This window comes from Oncorhynchus kisutch, linkage group LG28 (assembly GCF_002021735.2).
Source record: "Oncorhynchus kisutch isolate 150728-3 linkage group LG28, Okis_V2, whole genome shotgun sequence".
Taxonomy (NCBI): domain Eukaryota; kingdom Metazoa; phylum Chordata; class Actinopteri; order Salmoniformes; family Salmonidae; genus Oncorhynchus; species Oncorhynchus kisutch.
Window position 1 is genome coordinate 20,073,644 of NC_034201.2, and position 24,152 is coordinate 20,097,795.

The window sequence follows — 24,152 nt, forward strand, 5'->3', positions numbered from 1 at the left end:
TTCCGAAGGCACAGTATGATTTGTAATATAGCCTAGAATGAATGTACATATTTTTTTATTCAAGGCATACAATACAGTAAGTTTTATATTATTCAATTCTCAGAAACAGGCCTTCAGCACCATAGCATTTTGCAATCCTGGTGCATTTTTTCTACGAGTTTCAGTAATGTTTTCAAATGACTCGTACACGATACATATTATGTTATCATTTGTGAAAAATAATAACAATTTGTCCATTGTCAATTTCTTTAGGTTAAATAAAAAGTTGAAGGTGAATCATATAACTAAATCATATAACCTTGGCTTCTACTTACTGTATTTACCACTGGACCAAAGCCATGTTTAGTCTTCTTGTTTTTTCCTTTTAACTGAAAAACTGAAATAAAGAGTCACTTTCTTATCTCATAATCGTAATAGTTTTCGCTGAAATGGGAACTTCAACAATTCTAAGTCATGTTTCCCCGACAGTAACAGCCAAAGGCAACATGGCCTACACAGGAGTGACCTGGAAAGTAAAGCTGCAATTATCAATAACTGTCAATAATGGCCTTGGTTAGTCGGCTAAATACTTGATTTGTTTTGCTAAAGATATACAAACATGTTCCTAATCCTTCTTCTGTTGAGTGTGACAAGTATTGAGGGATTTCAGTGCCAACAGAAATGTTTTGGAATTCCATAATTTTGAATTTGTAGTAGGATGTAGGATTAGAATTTAATATTTTAGAATTTGTAATGCACAAATTGAATACTTGAACTCAGAAATTGAACTTGTATTTCATGATTTGAAACTGAATTGAATAAATATTGCATTCATTTTTACAATTCTATTTCCAATTGAATTGAATATTCAAATTCAATATTTATATATTCAGTTTTAATATGGTAGATATTGCATTCGTTGTCTGAGTATCAAGTTACAAACTATAATTTCATAAGTTTATCAAAGTTTCATATATTCAACTTCTCAGATTCAGTATCTAAATTAAGATTGAAAACCAGAGACAACATCCTGATAGAATCAAACACTCTCTGTGGTCAACAGCAGCTTCTGGCGGTTTCTGAAGCCAATGTGGCATGTTGAATACATTTTCTATCCATGAATTTGGCTCTAGCATTTGAACCGTTTGAGATAGAAGTTATTATGACTGTTTATGACCCATTCCTAAAAGCTAAGAATGTAACATGGATGTCCCTTCAATTCCCCTCTATGATGATTACAGGCTGCACAGGACACGTTAAAAGGGAGTGTGATAAAAACCTCAATTTGGCCCCCGTAAGAACATAGTTGAATAGCCCTGTCATTGCACTTCTAAGGATAGCCTTTCCACTCCCTATTTAATCTTGCTCTTGTGATCTACTGGGTTCGAACTGGGTCTCCTGCCTGTCACAAGACTGTGTTAGCCCTTTTTTTATTCACCTTCTTCCTCCTTATATGCTGCCCTAGCTTTCAGGTCTCAACTTTTCTCTCAAAATGTTCATGTGGTTTTGGCACAGAGGAAAAAATAGACAGTGACTTTGTTCATATTGTTATTCATTCATATCCTGGAAAAGTGGTTGTCTCTCCATTGACGTCACACTTTGTTGGTCCCATTAGTTCCCAGCATGAGAATTATTAAAGTGTCAATAAGCCCGTCATTCAAAGTATTTTAGTAATGGGAATGGAAAAATTATGTAGGCCTACTAGTGTTAAATTGCATGAAATCCATGAGTGATGATTCCTTGGACATTTTATTTACAAAACAAAAACCTTTAGGCCTACATCAATGGTTGTCACGAGTTCTTCACCCAAGGGTCTAGGGTTTCGTTCTAGAACAGGGGTGGGCAAACTTTTTGGCTTGAGGGCTACATCGGGATTTTGAAATTCAACGGAGGGATACATTTTTGGGGGGACCAATTGTTTGTTAAATTTGCGGGGGCCTCCCGAGTGGTACAACGGTCAAAGGCACCATTGAGGCATCACTACAGACCCGGGTTCGATTCCAGGCTGTGTCACAGCTGGCAGTGACTGGGAGACCCATGAGGCAGCGCACAATTGACCCAGTGTCATCCGGGGTAGGAGAGGGCTTGGCAGGCCGAGATTTTCTTGTCCCATCAGGCCTCTAGCGACTCCTGTGGTGGGCCAGGCACATGCACGCTGACACGGTTGTCAGGTGTACGGTGTTTCTTCTGACACTTGGTGCGGCTGGCTTCCGGGTTAAGCGGGCATTGTCAAGAAGCAGGGCGGCTTGGCTGGGTCGTGTTTCGGAGGACGCACAGCACTCAACCTTCACCTCTCCCGAGTCCGTACGGGAGTTGCAGCAATGGGACAAGACTATAACTACCAATTGGATACCATGAAACTGGGGAGACATTTTTTGTAAATGTCTTGCGGCCCGGATTGAAGTGCCCCCCAGTCTAGAAGCATGGTTTAGACTGCTCCTACAGTTTTGCTTCGGTACTACAGTTCAACTGACTCCCGGCCCAGAAAGAAAATTCCATAGATGGCCACAAATCAGATTTGAAAATTCCTAATAAGACACCTTTATTTACAGAATATCCATTGAATTATTCCAATAATTGTTGCTGAGGACAATTTTTTCCATCCCTCACAGCCGAAGATAGTCACTGCTCGCGCTGCTCCCTGTTGGCCCGTATAAACTGATGCAAACCGGATATAGACAGTCCATGAATCGGCGAACATGAGTAGATTACCTTGAAAACAACGGACGGACAAATTAACAGTCTCCAGTTAATATTATACCTCAGTGGCTTCACCTGGCCTAAATCCCAAAAGTGCAAGCATAACAATGATTTATATACACTAGATGACTGATAGGGGTGCTGTGTTGAAGCCACCTAGACACCACCGTCGTAAAAAAATATTTTGGAAGCTATAAAAATTCAAATGTATTTAATGTCTATGTTAATTTTTGCCACATTTATTATATTACAGATACCTTAATGCATACTTTTAAATTATATTATGTGAGCTAAACATAAATTCCTTAAAGTCTCATTTTTTGAGATGACTAATGTTACTGTCCCCACTACAACAATGCCCATGAAACATTTAATTGACATACTGTAGAATTCCATTCTGCTCCTAATAGGGAGTGTCAATATGGCCAGCAGGAGGCAAAGCCTCTCAATGACCAATACATCAGCAATCCAGGGTTTATATACCTTATTGAATCAGAAGCACTGTGGCAGGGCAAGGAAGAGACCTAACGGGGACTAATAATCAACAATATAACCATGATTATTGCCTTCATATCGTGTAAGTGAAGGGAAGGAAGTCACTCTGATGAAGTTCAACTTCAGTGGACACAACTTTTAGCCATCATTCCACACCACACTACACCACCCACAATCCCCTTGGTTGGAGGTTGCCCAATACACAAATTACGGGCCAGGGGTTGGTTTGTTGTTGCAGAAGAAAGAGCTAAAGAAACAGTAATAAAATAAAAAGTGAAGATAATATTTCAGGGAAAGTGTCGCATGAGGTAGGTCATGGTAACTAAATGATCGATTATCTGACCTGTCTTTAATGTCTGCTTGATTCAAGTAAATCATTTTCGTTGTTAGCTTAGCTAACGAGCCAATGAGACAAGTTAGCTTGCGTGCTAACTAGCTTGCACTGTTTGAATTTGATAGATTTAACGTTTGCTAAATCAGCTTGCACCGTTTTAGTTTGGACGATGTAATGTTTACTAGCTAACTTCTTTTTTTAGCTAGCTAAGTTTGTTTCACACCTAAAATTTGGACTATTCTTAAAACTGAACGTATGTACTGTATACTAGCTAAATAACGATCTACCGTTAGATAGCTAACGTGAGTTATTCTAAGTAACGTTAACGATGTGGTTACTATACCATGCTTGGTTTTGTATGTGTTAGCTAGCGTTACCGTTTCAGTATTGTCTGCACAAGAAGGTCACAAGTCTTGAGGCAAAGCGACGTTTCAACCATGGCTGGCTAACAACAGATGGCTGGTTAGCTGGCGAGAAATTTAATTCAGAAATGTTTATTTGATAACATTACCTGATAAGGTAGCTAACTGGTTATTCAATATAATGTCACCAATAAAGCCAGTGAACAATCAGTTTACAGACCCGCTGAGCAAAGTGAACCTGTTGCTCTAAATGTTTTCCTGTGTGACTCGTGTTGTGACTGATGTCGAGCCAGCCAGGTCGCTTGGTTGGGTGTGGAACGTTCCAACAGGAATCTTTCCTGTGTGACTCGTGTTGTGACTGATGTCGAGCCAGCCAGGTCGCTTGGTTGGGTGTGGAACGTTCCAACAGGAATCTTTCCTGTGTGACTCGTGTTGTGACTGATGTCGACACAGCCAGGTCGCTTGGTTGGGTGTGGAACGTTCCAACAGGAATCTGTTCCATAAACTAAGTAAATAACAAGGTTGCCAACAAACAACACATACAAAGTTGTATAGCGGCAGAATAAGATACCGGGTAGGAGTGGGCTATTTATTTAAGTTTTTCGCTCACAGTCCACGTTTATTCCGAAAAATGTCTGTCCTCACTCTGGTAGCCCATGGACAAACATTAAGAATAAGCTACGTGGTGAGTTGATGCTTATTCGTCAGCTAATTAGCTAGGTGAATTGATCATGCTACTGTGTATGCGTTGTTTGTTGGCATCCTTGTACTTCACAACGTTTTTGGAAGAGATTCCTGTTGGAACTTTCCACAAATTATACCCATCCCGCTTGGTTTGCCTCCCTGATGTGAATAAATATAGGCTGTATAACATGACATGCGCCTTTTAATATAATGAGACTTGGAGCAAAGTGACCCTGCTGCTCTCTCGAACAGCTTTCCTGTGTGGTGTTGCTGGGTGTTACCCTCCCTGCCATGAGAGCTGACCAGGTCCCCAGCCACCCCTCCTTCTGCAGTTGATGGATCTGCAGCTGGTCTGGAGATGACAGACAGCATCAGGGCCTTCCTCCGCAATGTTGCGACGGTCAGACAACAACACAACACACCCTGTCTATCCACACACAAGTGATAGGCCAAGACATAGGGTTAAAGGACTGTACAGCTATGACACTGAATCATGAGGATGTGTACCAACTACCAAGTTCTGTTTAGATCCATTGGGAACTATGTTTTTAGTTCAATTGAAACCATCCAGTGCCCCATTTAGCATTTTTCCTGGTTAATTAGTGTGTTTTTACACAAGACAAGTGAAATGTTTTGAGAAAATGTAAGCTTTTTATTTTTGTCTTGTTTTCTCTAGTCTAAAGGAAGTAGAGCTAATGTTGCTTTGGGGCAAAAGCATAGTAGCCTACATTTAGAGGCTTAACCAAATGTTTACCTTTGTGTTGTTTACCTTGAACCTTATCATCTTGCTTCCAGATGGCTAGTGATCCCCTCCACAAAAGCAGAACGAAGATTAGCCTTGTTTTTTAAATTAATTTATGTTTTATTTCAACTGTGCTACTATGTAACCAAGTGCGTTAAAGCACATGCTACATGACTTAAATGATATAAAAATACATTTTGTATTTAAAACACTACTATTGAACTTTTCAACCCACCAAGTCTAGTGTGATGTGTTAATTTCCTTTAAGTAATTTACCCCAGTCATATTTTCTGTGTGTCCTAACAGGGGATTAAGGACTCCATTTTGGGGATTGGAACTATCTCCAAGCTGGATGCCCGCATCCAGCAGAAAAGGGAGGAGCAGCGGAGGAGGAGAGCCAGCGGGGCCCTGGCTCAGAGACGGGCCCAGAGTGAGGAACGCAAACAGGAGAGGTAGGCACTGGCACGTAGGGCTGCAATACCCTATTCACACTGCCAAGCTGGGCTGTCCTGGTCATGTATCCACCACTGTTTCTGTAACTGTGAAAGGGTGATGGGGAAAAGAGAATGTCAGAGCCAGCACACTTCTGTTCAGGTTGGCACAATATTGTGGGTATAAGAAAGGGTATACATGTTACATATCATAAAAGTCTACTGTTTAATAGACACTGATATTTTGCTATTTTATTTACATTTCTCCCTCTCTAACCTGATACGCTATTTCTAGTTGTGAAAGGTTCATATTAGGGGCTCAATTAAATCCCTAACGCAGAAGTTCAGCGCTATTGCGCGATTGATATCCAATTGAGCCGACATATGCAGTGTTTTCTGTGAATGCAGTCTCCGCTAATGTGTGAATATGGCCTTTAAATTGCTCTATAGCACTGAACTTTCGCGATACAGATTGAGTTGTGCACTAAGAGTTATGAGTAAAGCCCTATAATATGGATCCTTGTATGCTGTCCAGTGTCCACGATAGGCCAAGACCTATACCTTTTTTGTGCCTATTAATGACAATGGTGGGTGACAATGTGTTGTCATATTCTTTCTTTCAGTGAACCCAAATTAGCCAGTAGGATTTTTCAGTGCTGTGCCTGGAATGGGGGAGTGTTCTGGGTAAATAATAACACTTTTCTATATTTTTTAACCATTTGATAAATGTACATCATGCAAATACTGTATTTTTATGATGGGCAAATACTGTATGTAATACTACGTAGACATTGTTTGTGTTAGTAATCCCCCCTCCGATTCCCTTTGCAGCTCAGTCTGTTCCTCTTCTACCGGGTGTTTATTCCACTGCTGCAGACTCTGACAGCAATAATCATTGGTATGTGTGCCTGCCAGGAACAGTGGGGCAGGTTTACTCCATTATCACATGCTTCATAGTGATTTGTTAAGAACAGTGGTCAAATCTGTCACTCAAAGAGCCATTTCCTGCCAGGTGACCCCTCTCTCCATGGCAACGTCTGGTCCTGGCTAGAGTTCATATTGACCTCCGTGTTCAGTGCTCTCTGGGTGCTCCCTCTGTTTGTGCTCAGCAAGATAGTCAACGCCATCTGGTTCCAGGTGAGGCCTCTGTTAGTTAGGACACAGACGATGATAGATATGTTTTGTGGTTGTTGTAACAAGGGTGCTGGTCAGGGAGAACTGACGTGCTTCTACACCTGCATTGCTTGCTGTTTGGGGTTTTAGGCTGGGTTTCTGTACAGCACTTTGAGATATCAGCTGATGTACGAAGGGCTATATAAATACATTTGATTTGATTTGATGCACGGTTGGCACTGGAGAGCACTAGTTGTGTATACTTTTAGTCTAAACGACACCCCCCAGCTGTGCTCTGGATACGTGGATATGTGAACTGATTGCCCCCCATCTATCTTCAGAGCTCGTGCTGCAAGGTGACCTAAACTGTGACATGCTTAACACCCCGGCCATCCTACAATCTAAGATTGATGCCCTCAATCTCACACAAATTATCAATGAACCTACCAGGTACAACCCCAACGCCATGAACACGGGCACCCTCATGGATATCATCCTAACCAACTTGCCCTCTAAATACACCTCTGCTGTTTTCAACCACGATCTCAGCGATCACTGCCTCATTGCCTGCATCCGTAATGGGTCAGCGGTCAAGCGACCTCCACTCATCACTGTCAAACGCTCCCTGAAACACTTCATCGAGCAGGCCTGTCTAATCGACCTGGCCCGGGTATCCTGGAAGGATATCGACCTCATCCCATCAGTAGAGGATGCCTGGTTATTAAAAAAAATATTAAAAAAATAAGCATGCCCCATTCAAGAAATTTAGAACCAGGAACAGATATAGCCCTGGGTTCTCTCCAGACCTGACTGCCCTTAACCAACACAAAAACATCCTGTGGCGTTCTGCATTAGCGTCGAACAGCTCCCGTGAAATGCAACTTTTTAGGGAGGTTAGAAACCAATACACACAGGCAGTTAGAAAAGCCAAGGCTATCTTTTTCAAGCAGAATTTTGCTTCCTGCAACACAAACTCAAAAAAGTTCTGGGACATTGTAAAGTCCATGGAGAATAAGAGCACCTCCTCCCAGCTGCCCACTGCACTGAGGATAGGAAACTCTGTCACCACCGATAAATCCACTATAATTGAGAATTTCAACAAGCATTTTTCTACGGCTGGCCATGCTTTCCACTTGGCCACCCCTACCCAGTCAACAGCACTGCACCCCCCACAGCAACTTGCCCAAGCCTTCCCCATTTCTCCTTCTCCCAAATCCAGTCAGCTGATGTTCTGAAAGAGCTGTAAAATCTGGACCCCCACAAATCAGCCGGGCTAGACAATCTTGACCCTTTCTAAAAAAAAATCTGCCGAAATTGTTGCAACCCCTATTACTAGCCTGTTCAACCTCTCTTTCGTGTCGTCTGAGATTCCCAAAGATTGGAAAGCAGCTGCGGTCATCCCCCTATTCAAAGGGGGGGACTCTCTTGACACAAACTGCTACAGACCTATATCTATCCTACCCTGCCTTTTCTAAGGTCTTCGAAAGCCAAGTCAACAAACAGATCACCGACCATTTCGAATCCCACCGTACCTTCTCCGCTATGCAATCTGGTTTCAGAGCTGGTCATGGGTGCACCTCGGCCACGCTCACGGCTCTAACCAATATCTTAACCGCCATCGATAAGAAACAATACTGTGCAGCCGTATTCATTGACCTGGCCAAGGCTTTCGACTCTGTCAATCACCACATCCTCATCGGCAGACTCAACAGCCTTGGTTTCTCAAATGATTGCCTCGCCTGGTTCACCAAATACTTCTCCGACAGAGGTCAGTGTGTCAAACCTGAGGGCCTGTTGTCCGGGCCTCTGGCAGTCTCTATGGGGGTGCCACAGGGTTCAATTCTTGGGCTGACTCTCTTCTCTGTATATATCAATGATGTCGCTCTTGCTCCTTGTGAGTCTCTGATCCACCTCTACGCAGACGACACCATTCTGTATACTTCTGGCCCTTTGGACACTGTTAACAACCCTCCAGACGAGCTTCAATGCCATACAACTCTCCTTCCGTGGCCTCCAACTGCTCTTAAATACAAGTAAAACTAAATGCATGCTCTTCAACCGATCGCTGCCTGCACCTGCCCGCCCGCCCGTCCAGCATCACTACTCTAGACGGTTCTGACTTAGAATATGTGGACAACTACAAATACCTAGGTGTCTGGTTAGACTGTAAACTCTCCTTCCAGACTCACACAACATCTCCAATCCAAAGTTAAATCTAGAATTGGCTTCCTATTTCGCAACAAAGCATCCTCCACTCATGCTGCCAAACATACCCTCGTAAAACTGACCATCTTACCGCTCCTCTGCGATGTCATTTACAAAATAGCCTCCAACACCCTACTCAACAAATTGTATGCAGTCTATCACAGTGCCATCCGTTTTGTCACCAAAGCCCCATATACTACCCACCACTGCGACCTGTATGCTTTCGTTGGCTGGCCCTCGCTTCATACTCGTCGCCAAACCCACTGGCTCCAGGTCATCTACAAGACCCTGCTAGGTAAAGTCCTGCCTTATTTCTTCTCACTGGTCACCATAGCTGCACCCACCTGTAGCACGCGTTCCAGCAGGTATATCTCAGTTGTCACCCCCAAAGCCAATTCCCCCTTTGGTCACCTCTCCTTCTAGTTCTCTGCTGCCAATCACTGGAACGAACTACAAAAATCTCTGTAACTGGAAACACTTATGTCCCTCACTAGCTTTAAGCACCAGCTGTCAGAGTAGCTCACAGATCACTGCACCTGTAAATAGCCCAAACAACTTCCTCTTCCCCTACTGTATTTATTTATTTATTTTGCTCCTTTTCATCCCAGTATTTCTACTTTGCACACTCCTCTACTGTCAAATCTACCATTCCAGCGTTTTAATTGCTATATTGCTATACTTCGCCACCATGGCCTATTTATTGCCTTTACCTCCCTTATCTCACCTAATTTGCTCACATTGTATATAGACTTATTTTTCTACTGTATTATTTACTGTATGTTTGTTTTACTCTAGGTGTAACTCTGTGTTGAACTGCTTTGCTTTATCTTGGCCAGGTCGCAGTTGTAACTGAGAACTTGTTCTCAACTTGCCAACCTGGCTAAATAAAGGTGAAATAAAATAAATAAAAATGAAATCCTTGGGATGTCCCAACTCTGATGTCACCCGATATGAAATTGAATACTGTTAGGTAAGGGTTAGGTAAGAGTAAGGTTAGGTTTAGTTTTAGTTTTAGGGTAGGGACATCCCAAGGATCCCGGATAGTAGGGCTCCACGATATGGTCTTTTTTATTTATTTAAATTTTTACAATTATTGCAATTTAACAAAACACTTTGGTGAATCATTGAAATCAAACTATTATTTGAATTCTATGGTTGGTGTTGTTTGGAATGACAACTAATGAAAAAGCCTGGTACAGTCAAAGTTGTTGTGACGGGGTAGAAACCTAAGTGTTGGTCAGAGTTTCCCAGGGTACCTTTATTACATTTAAATTGATGGTGTTTAAAAAAAAGATTGGAGCCTCTTGCGATATGGATATTGTACATGTCGATATTGCAATTTGATTAAGTGTGCATCCCTACAGGATAGCACTAACCATACCTGTTATCATAATCTAATTTAATGAATAATGGGAATAAAGGGGGATACCTAGTCAGTTGCAGAACTGAATGCATTCAACCGAATTACGGTCTCTGTTGACAATATAGTTTCCAGCAATGCTCTGGATAGAGGAGTGGCTTTGATACAGTTTAATGTCTTTTTTTTAAAAAAATTTTTATTTCACCTTTATTTAACCAGGTAGGCTAGTTGAGAACAAGTTCTCATTTGCAACTGCGACCTGGCCAAGATAAAGCATAGCAGTGTGAGCATACAACAAAGAGTTACACATGGAGTAAACAATTAACAAGTCAATAACACAGTAGAAAACGAAGGGGGGGTCTATATACAATGTGTGCAAAAGGCATGAGGAGGTAGGCAAATAATTACAATTTTGCAGATTAACACTGGAGTGATAAAAGATCAGATGGTCATGTACAGGTAGAGATATTGGTGTGCAGAAGAGCAGAAAAGTAAATAAATAGAAACAGTACGGGGATGAGGTAGGTGAAAAGGGTGGGCTATTTACCAATAGACTATGTACAGCTGCAGCGATCGGTTAGCTGCTCAGATAGCTGATGTTTGAAGTTGGTGAGGGAGATAAAAGTCTCCAACTTCAGCGATTTTTGCAATTCGTTCCAGTCACAGGCAGCAGAGTACTGGAACGAAAGGCGGCCAAATGAGGTGTTGGCTTTAGGGATGATCAGTGAGATACACCTGCTGGAGCGCGTGCTACGGATGGGTGTTGCCATCGTGACCAGTGAGCTGAGATAAGGCGGAGCTTTACCTAGCATAGACTTGTAGATGACCTGGAGCCAGTGGGTCTGGCGACGAATATGTAGCGAGGGCCAGCCGACTAGAGCATACAAGTCGCAGTGGTGGGTAGTATAAGGTGCTTTAGTGACAAAACGGATGGCACTGTGATAGACTGCATCCAGTTTGCTGAGTAGAGTGTTGGAAGCCATTTTGTAGATGACATCGCCGAAGTCGAGGATCGGTAGGATAGTCAGTTTTACTAGGGTAAGCTTGGCGGCTTGAGTGAAGGAGGCTTTGTTGCGGAATAGAAAGCCGACTCTTGATTTGATTTTCGATTGGAAATGACAACTAATGAAAAAGCCTGGTACAGTCTCACAGTCTCACAGTAGTTAAGAATTTCCCTTGTGTTATTGCTATCTATATTCTCTTCCAGTCTTGAATATTATTGCCTGAGGATCTTGTGAGACGTTAACATGTATTACACAGTAAAACAGGAGGTTAACGCGTCCTCTGGTTGTCTGCTGTAGGACATAGCTGACCTGGCCTTCGAGGTGTCTGGTCGGAAAGCCCAGCCCTTCCCCAGCGTCAGTAAGATCATCGCTGACATGATCTTCAACCTCCTCCTCCAGGCTCTCTTCCTCATTCAGGTAGTACAGCAGTTGACATTCCCATGTGTCAAGTTCATGAAGACTCACTATCAATCATGATCTCACTATCTGTCAAGAGGGTTCTCTAAGGTTATGTTGTAATTAAAACCTACAGGGGTCTTCGGGTTCAACACTGAGAGCTGGGATCCATTACCTTCAATGGTTTCTAGTTAGTAATCAACATATTATCTCATCTTGTCTTTGTTGTGGTCCTCTAGGGTATGGTTGTGAGTCTCTTCCCCATCGACGCTATTGGACAGATGGTCAGCCTTCTCCACATGTCTCTGCTATACTCCCTCTACTGCTTTGAGTATCGCTGGTTCAACCATGGTGAGCCTCCTTTCTACTCAAAGATGTATTTCTTGTCAAAGTATTATACTCATTTTAGGTCATAGGAACTGATTAAAATCTCAACCCATTTGTAACCGTTTCATCCAAGGCATTGAGATGCACCAACGGCTGTCCAACATTGAGAGGAACTGGCCCTACTACTTTGGCTTTGGTCTCCCCATGGCTCTGTTGACTGCCCTCCCCTCTTCATATATAATCAGGTAATGCCACTAATGTCTTCTCTCTTTCAAGCCATGCAGACAATATGCAGACTTTCAGTCCTACTAATATCCCAAATCATTTTAATGGTCGATTAAAATCATACTTTTTTTTTTCTGCAATAGTGGCTGTCTGTTCTCCATCCTCTTCCCTCTGTTCATTATCAGCGCTAACGAGGCCAAAACCCCAACAAAGCTATAGTGAGTATGGTGCACTGCACGCCCTAATAATGACCTGTGATCAAACTGATTCACTTGTGTGAAAAGAGCCAGTGAAATCTTCCCTGCTCACTCACTCTTTTCTTCCCCCCGTATCTTCCATACACAGCCACTTCCAGCTGCGCCTCTTCTCTCTGGTTGTGCTGATTAGCAACAAGTTGTTCCACAAGACGGTCCACCTGCAGTCCTCCCTGAACTCGTCCATCTCCGCCGAGAAGCTGCCTACCTCTCCCCAAGCCTCTCCTGCCCGCCAGAGACCCCTGTCCACCCAGTGATGGCCACCGGGGGGGGGGGGGGGACAACGACAAGGGAGCAGCTCTGCTCAGTAAACCAATGGAGCAGTTGATTCTGTCTGTGGAAGGATCTCTCTTATCAGGACAGGAGGAGGATGTTTGGTTTAAAGCTAGGTTTTATTGTGATTTTAACGATTTTACTATGGCCAATTTCATATTATTTTGGAGCACAGTGTGTTTTTAATGTGAATGAGATTTAACTGCTGTGTGCCTCGCACTCAAACACACAGGATTCTTATATCTTATTCTCATTAAAATGTTTTGTTTTAATAGTTTTTTTATGTATGATGTGCCATTTTAGTGCTTTAAACTCAGCAAAAGCAATCATATACATTGTTTTTCTTCATTTGTTTTTGTTCTGCTCTTTTTGATTGCTACTCCAATGTTTTCCATGTTTTGCTTGTTTATTCTGTTTATCACCCCGTGGCTGATCCCAGACTGCTTTGTATAAAACTCTTGATGTGGAAGAGAAAAAGGAAAAGGGTTACATTTTTGCCAGGACTCATGTTATGTTACTCTACATTTTGAATGACAGACAGAGCTTTAGACACTGGTCACACGATCCTTGGTATTCCTTTGTTTGAGGAATCAGCACAGGGATGCAGCCAGTGACTAGATGTTCATCAAAGCGTGTGTGACTAAAATAAGCCCCTTCTCCATTGAAGGGGGTGACATGTTTGCGATGTTCAAAAGTGGAGCACAAGAGTTGTGACATGTACATTTTTCTGTGTTGCAAGTGACATTCCTTTCACACTGATGGGACGTTGTCTTGTTAATAAATAGCTGTTTCTCTGTAAAGCCGGGGTGTCACTGATACTCCTCTGGCCAGAAACCCAGGAATAATCTTGTGTGGTGAAAACAAAGGGATACTTTTTTTTTTATTCCTATAAGTGCTTTCTTTAGACTAATTGTAATTTGTACACTTTCAGCATGGGAGCTGGTCTAAACATCCCACAAAAAAGAGCATCCTTAATTAATCCAAATATATCACTGGTTGTTGTGTGTAAAGTAAGGCTAGCTGTTTTGAAGAAGCTGTTTTCTATAGTTGTGTATTAGACAGACAGGTGAAGCTGTATGACTCTGCTGCTTGGTCAGATCAGATGACTCTGCCAAACTGCTTTATCTACTACTTTGTTCGACTCACTTCTGCTTCGATCAATTGTACACAGAACACTGCAGTGTAGGTACTTGGAAGATGTCACTGAGCTCCGTTCTGACTGATTTTCTCTTGAAGGAAGGAAGGTGTATAGTGCATACCTTAACAGATGGGAGAAGCCCTCTGTGTTTATGTTCCCCTTTGAGCGGTGGCAAATCCAAACGGGCTGTGAGGGATTTTTGACATGATATCTCTTGGCTCTGAATGTTCAACCAAAACCTCACCATGGGGGTTACCATCAAGCTTTTACCTAATCTTATCTAATGGGGGGGGGGCAGTATGTAATAATTGTAAGTGCATAGTATTTATGTATCCAGATTGATATATGTGAGTGAGATTTTGTAAAAGTATTATGCCTAATTTCAATAAAATTGGTCAGTATACACTACATCTAATTGGAAGTCATCTTGATTGACAATTATTTTAGTCTAAAATATTCTATTGTAAGCTGCTAAATGTTTCCAACGTGGATATTTTATTTAAAACATCTCAACATTTGTAAAATAATTCACAAAATGTTGGTGTTATATTAATGTCCAAATGTAGGTGATACTTTACTGCATAACTGTTTGGAAACTAAGAGATATTTAACAATGTTAAAAATTTAAAAAATATGGGTGTCGCTTTTTATACTGCCAGACCAATTTAATCAAGAAGGAGATTCGCAGATTAATGTTCGATTTTGAGAAAGCGGTCCTCCCTCACCGCTTTTTCCCGTTCACGTCACTGGCCATAGCCCGGTACATCGCAGTTCAGCTTAATCGAACTCCCTCAAGATATTTCCTCAGCATTAAGGACACGTCACTGGAAGGAACAGCGATTTATCCGGCCTGTTTGAATGATAGCTCATTAACGAATCAGGAATGAGATAGTTTCCTGAGGGCCGACGCAAGACCAATAAACACGTTGCATAGCTTAGTTGGGTGGGATTCAGCGGCACACAAGGTTGTGTGTGAGAAAAGTGTATGTAACAGGAACGGAGTGGGTAAGTGCCGCTCAAAATAGCTGGCAAATCAACATATTCAACGAGATAGATAATTGAAATGCTATGTGGTTCTGTTTGTATGCATATTCTGAAATTGTGTAATTTTGAGAGTAAGTGGAAGAAGAGCTTATGTTCGTTCATACAGCTAAAGTTAGCTAGCATGTAAAAATAAGGCACAGCCCAGATTCCATTCAACTCGAGCCGTCTTTTTTACAGGAACGTAAAACCCACCAGATGGCTAGCCATTTATTGCGTTTAGGACAATGCATGCATGTAGATTATTTGCTAGAAAATTAGCTATATTAACGACATTCGCTAGCTACTTGCATTGAACTTGACGATTCCTTAATGTCAGCTATTTAGCAGAATTTCTCTACCGGTGGTGCCATGTCTACAACATTAATAGCCTGGGTTAATTAATTTGGTTGGTCAAGGCAGAAAAATAACTATGAATGTCAATACAAGGAAAGTTTGCAGCCTAGACGGAGTTGCATCCATTTCCTGGTTTGATTCCTCTCGCCACATCCAACCTGGCGGTGCGCGTGTCCTTATCTGGTTGGAACAGAGTTGGGCACCCAGTCAGTGATTTCATTTGGCAAATAGTGTTAGTATTGTGTGTCAGGGGAGAAGCTCCAGGTGGTATCAGATTTTAAGTACCTCGGCAGCATACTTGATTCCAACCTCTCTTTTAAAAAGCATGTGAAAAAGGTAATTCAAATAACCAAATTCAACCTAGCTAATTTCTGATTTATACGAAATTGTTTGACTACATTGGTAGCAAAACTGTACTTCAAATCTATGATACTCCCCCACTTAACATACTGCTTGACTAGTTGGGCCCAAGCTTGCTGTACAACATTAAGACCTATTCAGTCTGTCTACAAACAGGCTCTCAAAGTGCTTGATAGGAAGCCCAATAGCCATCATCACTGTTACATCCTGAGAAAGCATGAGCTCCTGAGTTGGGAAAATCTTGTGCAATACACCGACGCATGTCTTCTATTCAAGATCCTAAATGGCCTGGCTCCCCCTCAACTCAGTATTTTTGTTAAACAGAAAACCTATACATATGGCAGCAGATCCACAAGGTCTCCCATGAGAGGTGACTGTGTAGTTCCCTTAAGGAAAATCACCTTTAGTAAATCTGCTTTCTCTGTGAGAGCTTCCCATGTCTGGAATACACTGCCGTCAGACACACATAACTGCACCACCTATCATACTTTCACAAAATGCATACTTTCACAAAACATACTTTCACAAAACATGGTCCCTAGCTGTATGTTGCCGCTTTCCATGTCTGTAGCTTGTGAGGTGTGGAAACACTTTGTTGCTTTTATGAAATTTGTCTTGCTACTTTTTGTTCTATGTTGCTATTGTCTATATTGCAATTGTTTTTAATAACCTGCCCAGGGACTGTGGTTGAAAATTAGCCGGCTGGCTAAAACTGGCACTTTTGATTAATGTGCACTGTCCCTGTAAAAAATAAAATCTACTCAAATATAGACATGGGTTAATATATCGTGTGATGTATTTAACATTCGTCAAGTGAGTTTTTCAACAAACACAGTAGTAGAACTTACCTGCCCTGAGTTTGTAGACTGAAGCACCATGTTTACAAAACCCAGAAATGCAACAAAGAATAATTTTTATTGAACAGATTTGCCTCATGACCGAGTTACTGATCAAGCTACTAAAAAACTGAATGACTGCTGCTCTGACTTATGTACAAGCAAGGCAAATGTGGAAAGGTGCTTGCTGCCTCACACCTACACTGTTAATTTTGATTTTCTTCACAACAGGTACTAAGGGATAAGCTAAGTTATCCCTCCCTGCTTGAAGATGACGAAGTTGGGCTTCTTGCGGCTATCCTATGAAAAACAGGATACGCTGCTGAAGCTGCTCATCCTGTCTATGGCTGCAATCCTCTGTAAGAACACACACTTTACATCCTTTTCTGTTACTCTACACTTATAGTATTCATTATTATTGAAGGCTGTTGTCACCTGACTCTGACATGAGTAGAGATGATTTAGACTTGCTCTTTATTTCCCCCTTATCCCCAGCCTTTTCCACCAGGCTTTTCTCTGTGTTGAGGTTTGAGAGTGTCATCCATGAGTTTGATCCGTAAGTCCACTACCTTATTTTATGATTCAAATTGATGCCAGTTTACTATTAAAATTCAAATGGTGTTCAAATCCCTTGCATGCTTTGTTTCTTCATCGTCAGGTACTTCAACTACCGGACAACACGTTTCTTGGTAGAGGAGGGATTCTACAACTTTCATAACTGGTTTGATGACCGGGCATGGTACCCTCTGGGGAGGATCATCGGTGGCACCATTTACCCAGGTAGGTGGGATGACCTGTTCAACACAAGACTGTACTTGAAGTTATTGGGTGACTATCTAAACATTAGAATGTTCCACTAAAAGAGACTGTCCTGTGTTAAGGTGGCTTTGGGTCATCAACTATATTGTCACCTTTTTCCCCCCTCTGTCATAAAGATCCTTTCTGTGGTTGTGTTGGCCTTGTCCACACATTCTTCGGCAACGGCAAGCTAACACTGATAGAAGCTACTTGCCCTTTGTTAACTCTTTCTATTCTGTCCGGGTTCCCCCAGGCCATTTTGTGTACTTCATTGAGGTAGGCAGCTTCGTGGTGTGGAATTGTCCTGTGTTAACTCTGTCCTGCCCTGTCCCCCAGGCCTGATGATCACATCTGCTGCCCTGTACCACGTCCTGAACTTCTTCCACATCACCATCGACATCCGTAACGTCTGTGTTTTCCTGGCTCCACTTTTCTCCTCCTTCACTGCCATTGTCACCTACCACTTTACCAAGGAGCTCAAGGTAGGTTGCAGCACATCAGGTAGAAAGCGTAAAGAAACAAAGGTAACCTACAAACTGAAAATGCTCAAGTGCTCTGAGATGTACTTGTTTCCATGGTTTTCAAATCTACTGTCTACTTCTTGTAGGATGCAGGTGCTGGGCTCTTGGCTGCCGCCATGATAGCAGTGGTACCTGGCTACATTTCCCGTTCTGTTGCCGGCTCCTATGACAATGAAGGTACAGAACATGCCTCTTCCCCACAGACATGCCCCTCTAAAAGTCTTGGCCCTTGTTGTGATCTTTAATATATTTTCTTGTTTTTCTCTCCAGGTATTGCTATATTTTGCATGCTGCTGACATACTACATGTGGATCAGGGCAGTCAATACAGGCTCCATCTACTGGTCCTCCATGTGTGCCCTGGCTTACTTTTATATGGTGAGACTAATGCCTCTAAAATAAAGGAAAATATAAGGAACTTACATTAACTTGGTCCCCGCTAAAGGTTGACACTACTCTTATGAGGCTTATCTGAAGGAGACTTACCATGGCTGCGTTTAAGATCAAGGAAAAATAGCAAATGACATTGTTACACTATATAGCAAAAACGTTAAACCAAATGAACACAACCCTTATATCTTTGTCTGCAGGTGTCCTCCTGGGGTGGCTATGTGTTCCTGATCAACCTCATCCCCCTCCACGTGCTTGTCCTCATGCTTACCGGCCGCTTCTCCCACCGTATTTACGTGGCCTACTGTACTGTCTACTGCCTGGGAACCATCCTTTCCATGCAGATCTCTTTCGTCGGCTTTCAGGTAAACACTTACCTGTATTCTCTCCCTTCCAACGCATACACAGCTGCTGTCCAGATGTTTCTCTGGACATGCAGTTAGACTGCATGTTATCTTGTGACTACAACATGGGTCCATAAATATTATGGCCCAGTATGATTTTTCAAAATAATGATTATATATCCTATTATCACAAATGTTTGCCATTGGAGGGATTTTGGGATATTACACTCACTCTGTTCATCTCCTTGTCTCATTGAAGCCTGTGCAGTCGTCTGAGCACATGGCAGCATTCGGGGTGTTTGGCCTGTGTCAGATCCATGCCTTTGTGGACTACCTGCGCAGCAAGCTGAACACTCAACAGTTTGAGGTCCTCTTCAAGAGCGTAATCTCCCTGGTGGGCTTCGTCCTGCTTTCTGTGGGCACCGTGCTCATGCTGACCGGTAAGAAACTCGCCAAGGATCCGCACAGGAAAATACACTCAATCAAGTACAGCTTAAGTATTTGAACTCTGGGCCAGAGCAATGTCTCTACTCGGTAATGTAGGCTTCTATTTACAGACCTGTATAGTTGTTCAAAGCCTGTTTGTTCTTGATGATTAACATATACACTGAACAAAAATATAAATGCAAGAATTGAAAAGATTTTACTGAGTTACAGTTCATACAAGAAAATCAGTCAACTGAAATAAATAAATTAGGCCTGAACATGGATTTCACATGACTGGGAATACAGAATATCCATCTGTTGGTCAGATGCCTTAACAAAAAAGGTAGGGGTGTGGATCAGAACTAGTAGTGTGACTTCCATTTACCTCATGCAGCGAGACGCGTCTCCTTTGCATAGAGTAAATCAGGCTGTTGGTTGTGGCCTGTGAAATGTTGTCCACTTCTCTTCAATGCCTGTGCGAAGTTGCTGGAAATGTCGACCCAGAGCATCCCAAACATGCTTCACGGGTGGCATATCTGAGTATGCGGGGACATTTTCAGCTTCCAGGAATTGTGTACAGATCCTTGCGACATGGGGCCGTGCATCATCATGCTGAAACATGAGGGGATGGCGGTGGATGACTGGCACAATGTGCCTCAGGATCTTGTCACAGTATCTCTGTGCATTCAAATTGACATAGATAAAATGCATTTGTGTTCATTGTCTGTCACTTATGCCTGCCCATACCATAACCCAACCGCCACCATGCAGCACTCTGTTTACAACGTTGACATCAGTGAACTGCTCACCCACACAACGCCATACAAGCTGTCTGCGATCTGCCCAGTACAGTTGAAATCGCTCTTCACCCATGAAGAGCACACTTCTCCAGCATGCCATTGAAGGTGAGCATTTGCCCACTGAAGTCGCTTTACGACGCCAAACCGCAGTCAGGTCAAGACCCTGGTGAGGATGACGAGCAAACAGATGAGCTTCCCTGAGACTGTTTCTGATAGTTTGTGCAGAAATTCTTTGGTTGTGCAAACCCACAATTTTTATCAGCTGTCTGGGTAGCTGGTCGCAAAATATCCCGCAGTTGAAGCAGCTGGCTGTGGAGGTCCTGGTGTGGTTACACATGGTTGTGAGGTCTACTGCCTATTTCTCTAAAATGTGGCGGTGGCTTATGGTAGAGAAATTAACATTTATTTCTCTGGCAACGGCTCTGGTGGACATTCCTGCAGTCAGCATACCAGTTGCATGCTCCCTCAACTTGAGACATCTGTGGCATTGAATTGTGTGGCACAACTGCACATTTTAGTGGCCTTTTATTGTCCCCAACACAAGGTGCACCTGTGTAATGATCATGCTGTTAAGTCAGCTTCTTGATATGCCACACCTGTCAGGTGGATGGATTATCTTGGCAAAGGAGAAATGCTCACTAACAGGGATGTAAATACATTTGGCGCTTATGGAAAATGTCTGGGATCATTTATTTCAGCTCATGAAACATGGGACCAAGACTTGGTTATTCCTAGATCAAAACATTCTCTGAATGTGAGGTCGTGCAGATTAAAAAGTATTTTAGGAACATACAGATGTGGTTAAAGATAAAACGCATAACCCTATACCCAATGAATATCAGAACCAAGTGATTTGGTAGTGCCTTGTTAATTTGTCTCGACTTGACTGTTGTGATTGTGGTGTTTCTCAGGGAAGATCTCCCCCTGGACGGGTCGTTTCTACTCGCTGCTGGACCCGTCCTATGCCAAGAACAACATCCCCATCATCGCCTCTGTGTCTGAGCACCAGCCCACCACCTGGTCCTCCTACTACTTTGACCTGCAGCTGCTTGTCTTCATGTTCCCAGGTAAACCCACTCAATCAGTCTGAAATGTTTTTTGCTGGTGAAATGACACAGCAGAGTGATGTTTAGGTAACTGGATTGATCAGAATACTGTTGAGAAAAAGGTACAAATCACACGTAAAGAAAAACATGAACCTGCTTTTCTTCCTACTGACAGTGGGTCTGTATTACTGCTTCAACAACTTGTCTGATGCCAGGATCTTCATCATTATGTACGGAGTCACCAGCATGTACTTCTCAGCTGTCATGGTAAGTCGGCCTGCAGATTAGCTCTTGGATGAGAGGAATATTTGAAATGTGTAGTGTCTAATATGCCAATATTTACTTTTGTAGTAGGAATTGCACATGGTACCTGTTAGTGCTCCCCTAGGCTCCATCCATCCATAATATTCATGCAGTCTGGCAACGCTTGATTAGTTTTCCCCTATTGTATGTTGTGCAAGCAGATGAGCTCCCAGAAAAAGACTGTGTAGCAAGTTATGTTCAACTGATTTGGTTGCTTCTCTCCTCAGGTGCGTCTGATGCTGGTCCTGGCCCCAGTCATGTGCATCCTGTCAGGCATTGGTGTGTCCCAGGTCCTCACCACCTACATGAAGAACCTGGATATCAGTCGGCCAGACAAGAAGAGCAAGAAGCAGCAGGACTCCACCTACCCCATCAAGAACGAGGTAAGCGAGGAAGGATACATCAAGGCATCATGATGCAATATTGGCCCCCAGATATCACTGTTCAATAAATGGTTGTTAATGTCACCTAAATGCAGCTTTGGCATGTAGCCATTTGATACTGGATATCATTCCAACTGATGAAGTCAGGGTATGCATTTGATAAGGGTGATCTTGGCCTGGTCCAGTTACAACCCTTAAGCACTGTAGATCTGAAAGTAGTATTAGGTCCCTGATATCCTGTACCATTTTGTCCACCAGGTGGCCAGCGGGATGATTCTGGTCATGACCTTCTTCCTCATCACCTACACCTTCCACTCCACCTGGGTGACCAGCGAGGCCTACTCCTCCCCCTCCATCGTCCTGTCAGCCCGCGGCGGAGACGGCAGCCGCATCATCTTTGATGACTTCAGAGAGGCCTACTACTGGCTCCGCCACAACACCCCAGAGGATGCTAAAGTGATGTCATGGTGGGATTACGGCTATCAAATAACAGCCATGGCTAATCGAACAATTCTAGTGGACAACAACACATGGAACAACACGCACATCTCCAGAGTTGGCCAGGTGAAGTGTTTATTTTTTTCTTCTCTGTATTGATTCCTTTACATGGGACTGACATGTGGCAATCCTATCATCTTAATGTGTGGTTGATACCCGTGACTTCTGAACTATATATGAACTGTGTGTGTCTGTTGACCGGTAGGCTATGGCGTCCACCGAGGAGAAGGCCTATGAGATTATGCGAGAGCTGGATGTCAGCTACGTCCTGGTCATTTTTGGTGGACTGACGGGATACTCCTCAGACGGTAAGTCTACAATGCCAGTGGAAACTCAATGCCAATCACTCTTGGATTATTACAGCTTCTTATTATTACAGCTTCTTAACATATCTGTTTCAGATTAAGTTGTCATTGCCACATTCATGAATCAGATCAGTGGTAAATGCATTTATTGGTTTCATTTTTGATAAGGTGAAAATGCATTGAATTTAAGCTTTTGTTGTTTTCAATTTTAAATACATCTTATTTTTAAGGTTAATTCGATTTTGGGGGTGGGGTCGCAATAAATGATTGCGGAAAACATGGGGTCCCCAGAAATTCAGTTTGCATACAACTGCATTAGATAATCTTTAACTTAAAAATATAACTCATGCTTTGTGTCTGCCAACACATCTCTCTCTGTGCAGACATTAACAAGTTTCTGTGGATGGTGCGCATTGGGGGCAGCACAGACACAGGGAAGCACATCAAGGAGCATGACTACTACACCCCCACTGGAGAGTTCCGTGTGGACCGTGAGGGCTCCCCTGTCCTTCTCAACTGCCTTATGTACAAGATGTGCTACTACCGCTTCGGCCAGGTCTACACAGAGGCCAGTGAGTAACCCTGCCTTATTATGACACTGTGGGTGTCAAGCTTCTATTCATCTTGGCCCTAGTCCTGATGTTCTAATCTTTGTTCCAGAGCGTCCCCCTGGCTATGATCGAGTGAGAAATGCTGAGATCGGCAACAAGGACTTTGAGCTGGATGTGCTGGAGGAGGCCTACACTACAGAGCACTGGCTGGTCAGGATATACAAGGTATATATCCTCCTTGCTATGGTCTTCTACTCCTCTGTATTTATTCAGTCACCTGTAGAGTACCAGACCAATCCAGACTGAATCACTACCGGCCGTGATTGGGAGTCCTATAGGGCGGCGCACAATTAGCCCAGCGTCATCCGGTGTAGGCCGTCATTGTAAATAAGAATGTTCTTAACTGGCTTGCCTAGTTAAATAAAAAATTATTCCAGAGGCTTATTTTTAAAAAACATTACATGTAGACTCTACATGAAAAAGTAGAGTATAAATTCTATTTCCTTATTTGATACCAAGGAGTCGAAATATTTTATTTTTTACGATTTATTAACTTTTATTTTTTTCTCTCTTCAGGTGAAAGACCTGGATAACCGAGGGCTATCACGGACGTAAAGCCCGCTGACCCATCAGCGTTCATAAACCCCTTTTAGCACTGAGAAAGCCTTCCCCTGTGGTCTGCAGATGAGTGTGACATTTTTTTTTTTTTTTATATTGTACTCTTGTTGGGAATTGCAGAATTTTTTTTTTTAATTATTTTTTTTACCAATGTGGTGTTTCTCTCGTCTGGGAATGGCAGGAGGTGGTGTTTAATAATGTCCAATCAAATGTCAAATTATTTCTGCAATCAATGGCCAAAATAACAATATTGTCAGTCGGTGAGCTTTGATTTTAATAATGTGGTCAATAAAAGCGGGATAAATGTGACAGTCATGTTGTCCGTCTAGTTTTGAATTTGTGTTGTATTTACATTACCATGCCATCTTTGGCAGATTTAGTTTTTCCCAAGAGCTTTGAGTCAAGATTTAGCAACCATGCAACTCTTAAAAAATATATATATATATATATATATATGATTTTGCTTGCTGAATACCAAATGCATACAATAAAGCAATCATGGGAGATGGTATGATTTGAACTGGGGGAAACTGGTGGGTACTACTGTGTATGTACATACACCTTAGCCAAATACA

At 42.5% G+C, this 24,152-nt stretch overlaps 2 protein-coding genes across 2 annotated transcripts; both read left to right on the forward strand.

Moving 5' to 3' along the window:
• The first annotated feature begins 3,326 nt into the window (after nt 1-3,326).
• LOC109872777 (etoposide-induced protein 2.4 homolog) lies at nt 3,327-14,432 on the forward strand. Its single transcript, XM_020464102.2, has 11 exons — nt 3,327-3,482; nt 4,807-4,954; nt 5,603-5,748; nt 6,351-6,411; nt 6,559-6,625; nt 6,740-6,864; nt 11,707-11,826; nt 12,045-12,156; nt 12,266-12,377; nt 12,501-12,575; nt 12,703-14,432. The coding sequence occupies exons 2-11, from the start codon at nt 4,913-4,915 to the stop codon at nt 12,866-12,868; spliced, it is 1,026 nt and encodes a 341-aa protein (XP_020319691.1). The 5' UTR covers nt 3,327-3,482; nt 4,807-4,912; the 3' UTR covers nt 12,869-14,432.
• A 378-nt stretch (nt 14,433-14,810) lies between these two features.
• Nucleotides 14,811-23,893, forward strand: LOC109872780 (dolichyl-diphosphooligosaccharide--protein glycosyltransferase subunit STT3A). Its single transcript, XM_020464107.2, has 17 exons — nt 14,811-15,027; nt 16,827-16,954; nt 17,091-17,151; nt 17,254-17,375; nt 17,730-17,875; nt 18,001-18,091; nt 18,185-18,291; nt 18,504-18,668; nt 18,907-19,087; nt 20,785-20,940; nt 21,095-21,186; nt 21,450-21,605; nt 21,864-22,169; nt 22,309-22,411; nt 22,792-22,980; nt 23,069-23,184; nt 23,536-23,893. Exons 2-17 carry the CDS (start codon nt 16,867-16,869, stop codon nt 23,572-23,574), a joined length of 2,118 nt encoding a protein of 705 aa, XP_020319696.1. The 5' UTR covers nt 14,811-15,027; nt 16,827-16,866; the 3' UTR covers nt 23,575-23,893.
• The last annotated feature ends 259 nt before the right edge of the window (nt 23,894-24,152 follow it).

Bases quoted from the DNA above. Each gene is read 5' to 3' on its own strand.
- LOC109872777 (XM_020464102.2), top strand. From the start codon at position 4,913: ATGACAGACAGCATCAGGGCCTTCCTCCGCAATGTTGCGACG. The intron at 5,749-6,350 runs GTAGGCACTGGC...TCTTTCTTTCAG, and splicing joins GAGGAACGCAAACAGGAGAG to TGAACCCAAATTAGCCAGTA. The intron at 12,576-12,702 runs GTGAGTATGGTG...TTCCATACACAG, and splicing joins AAAACCCCAACAAAGCTATA to CCACTTCCAGCTGCGCCTCT.
- LOC109872780 (XM_020464107.2), top strand. From the start codon at position 16,867: ATGACGAAGTTGGGCTTCTTGCGGCTATCCTATGAAAAACAGGATACG. The intron at 21,606-21,863 runs GTAAGCGAGGAA...TTTGTCCACCAG, and splicing joins CCTACCCCATCAAGAACGAG to GTGGCCAGCGGGATGATTCT. The intron at 22,981-23,068 runs GTGAGTAACCCT...TCTTTGTTCCAG, and splicing joins CCAGGTCTACACAGAGGCCA to AGCGTCCCCCTGGCTATGAT.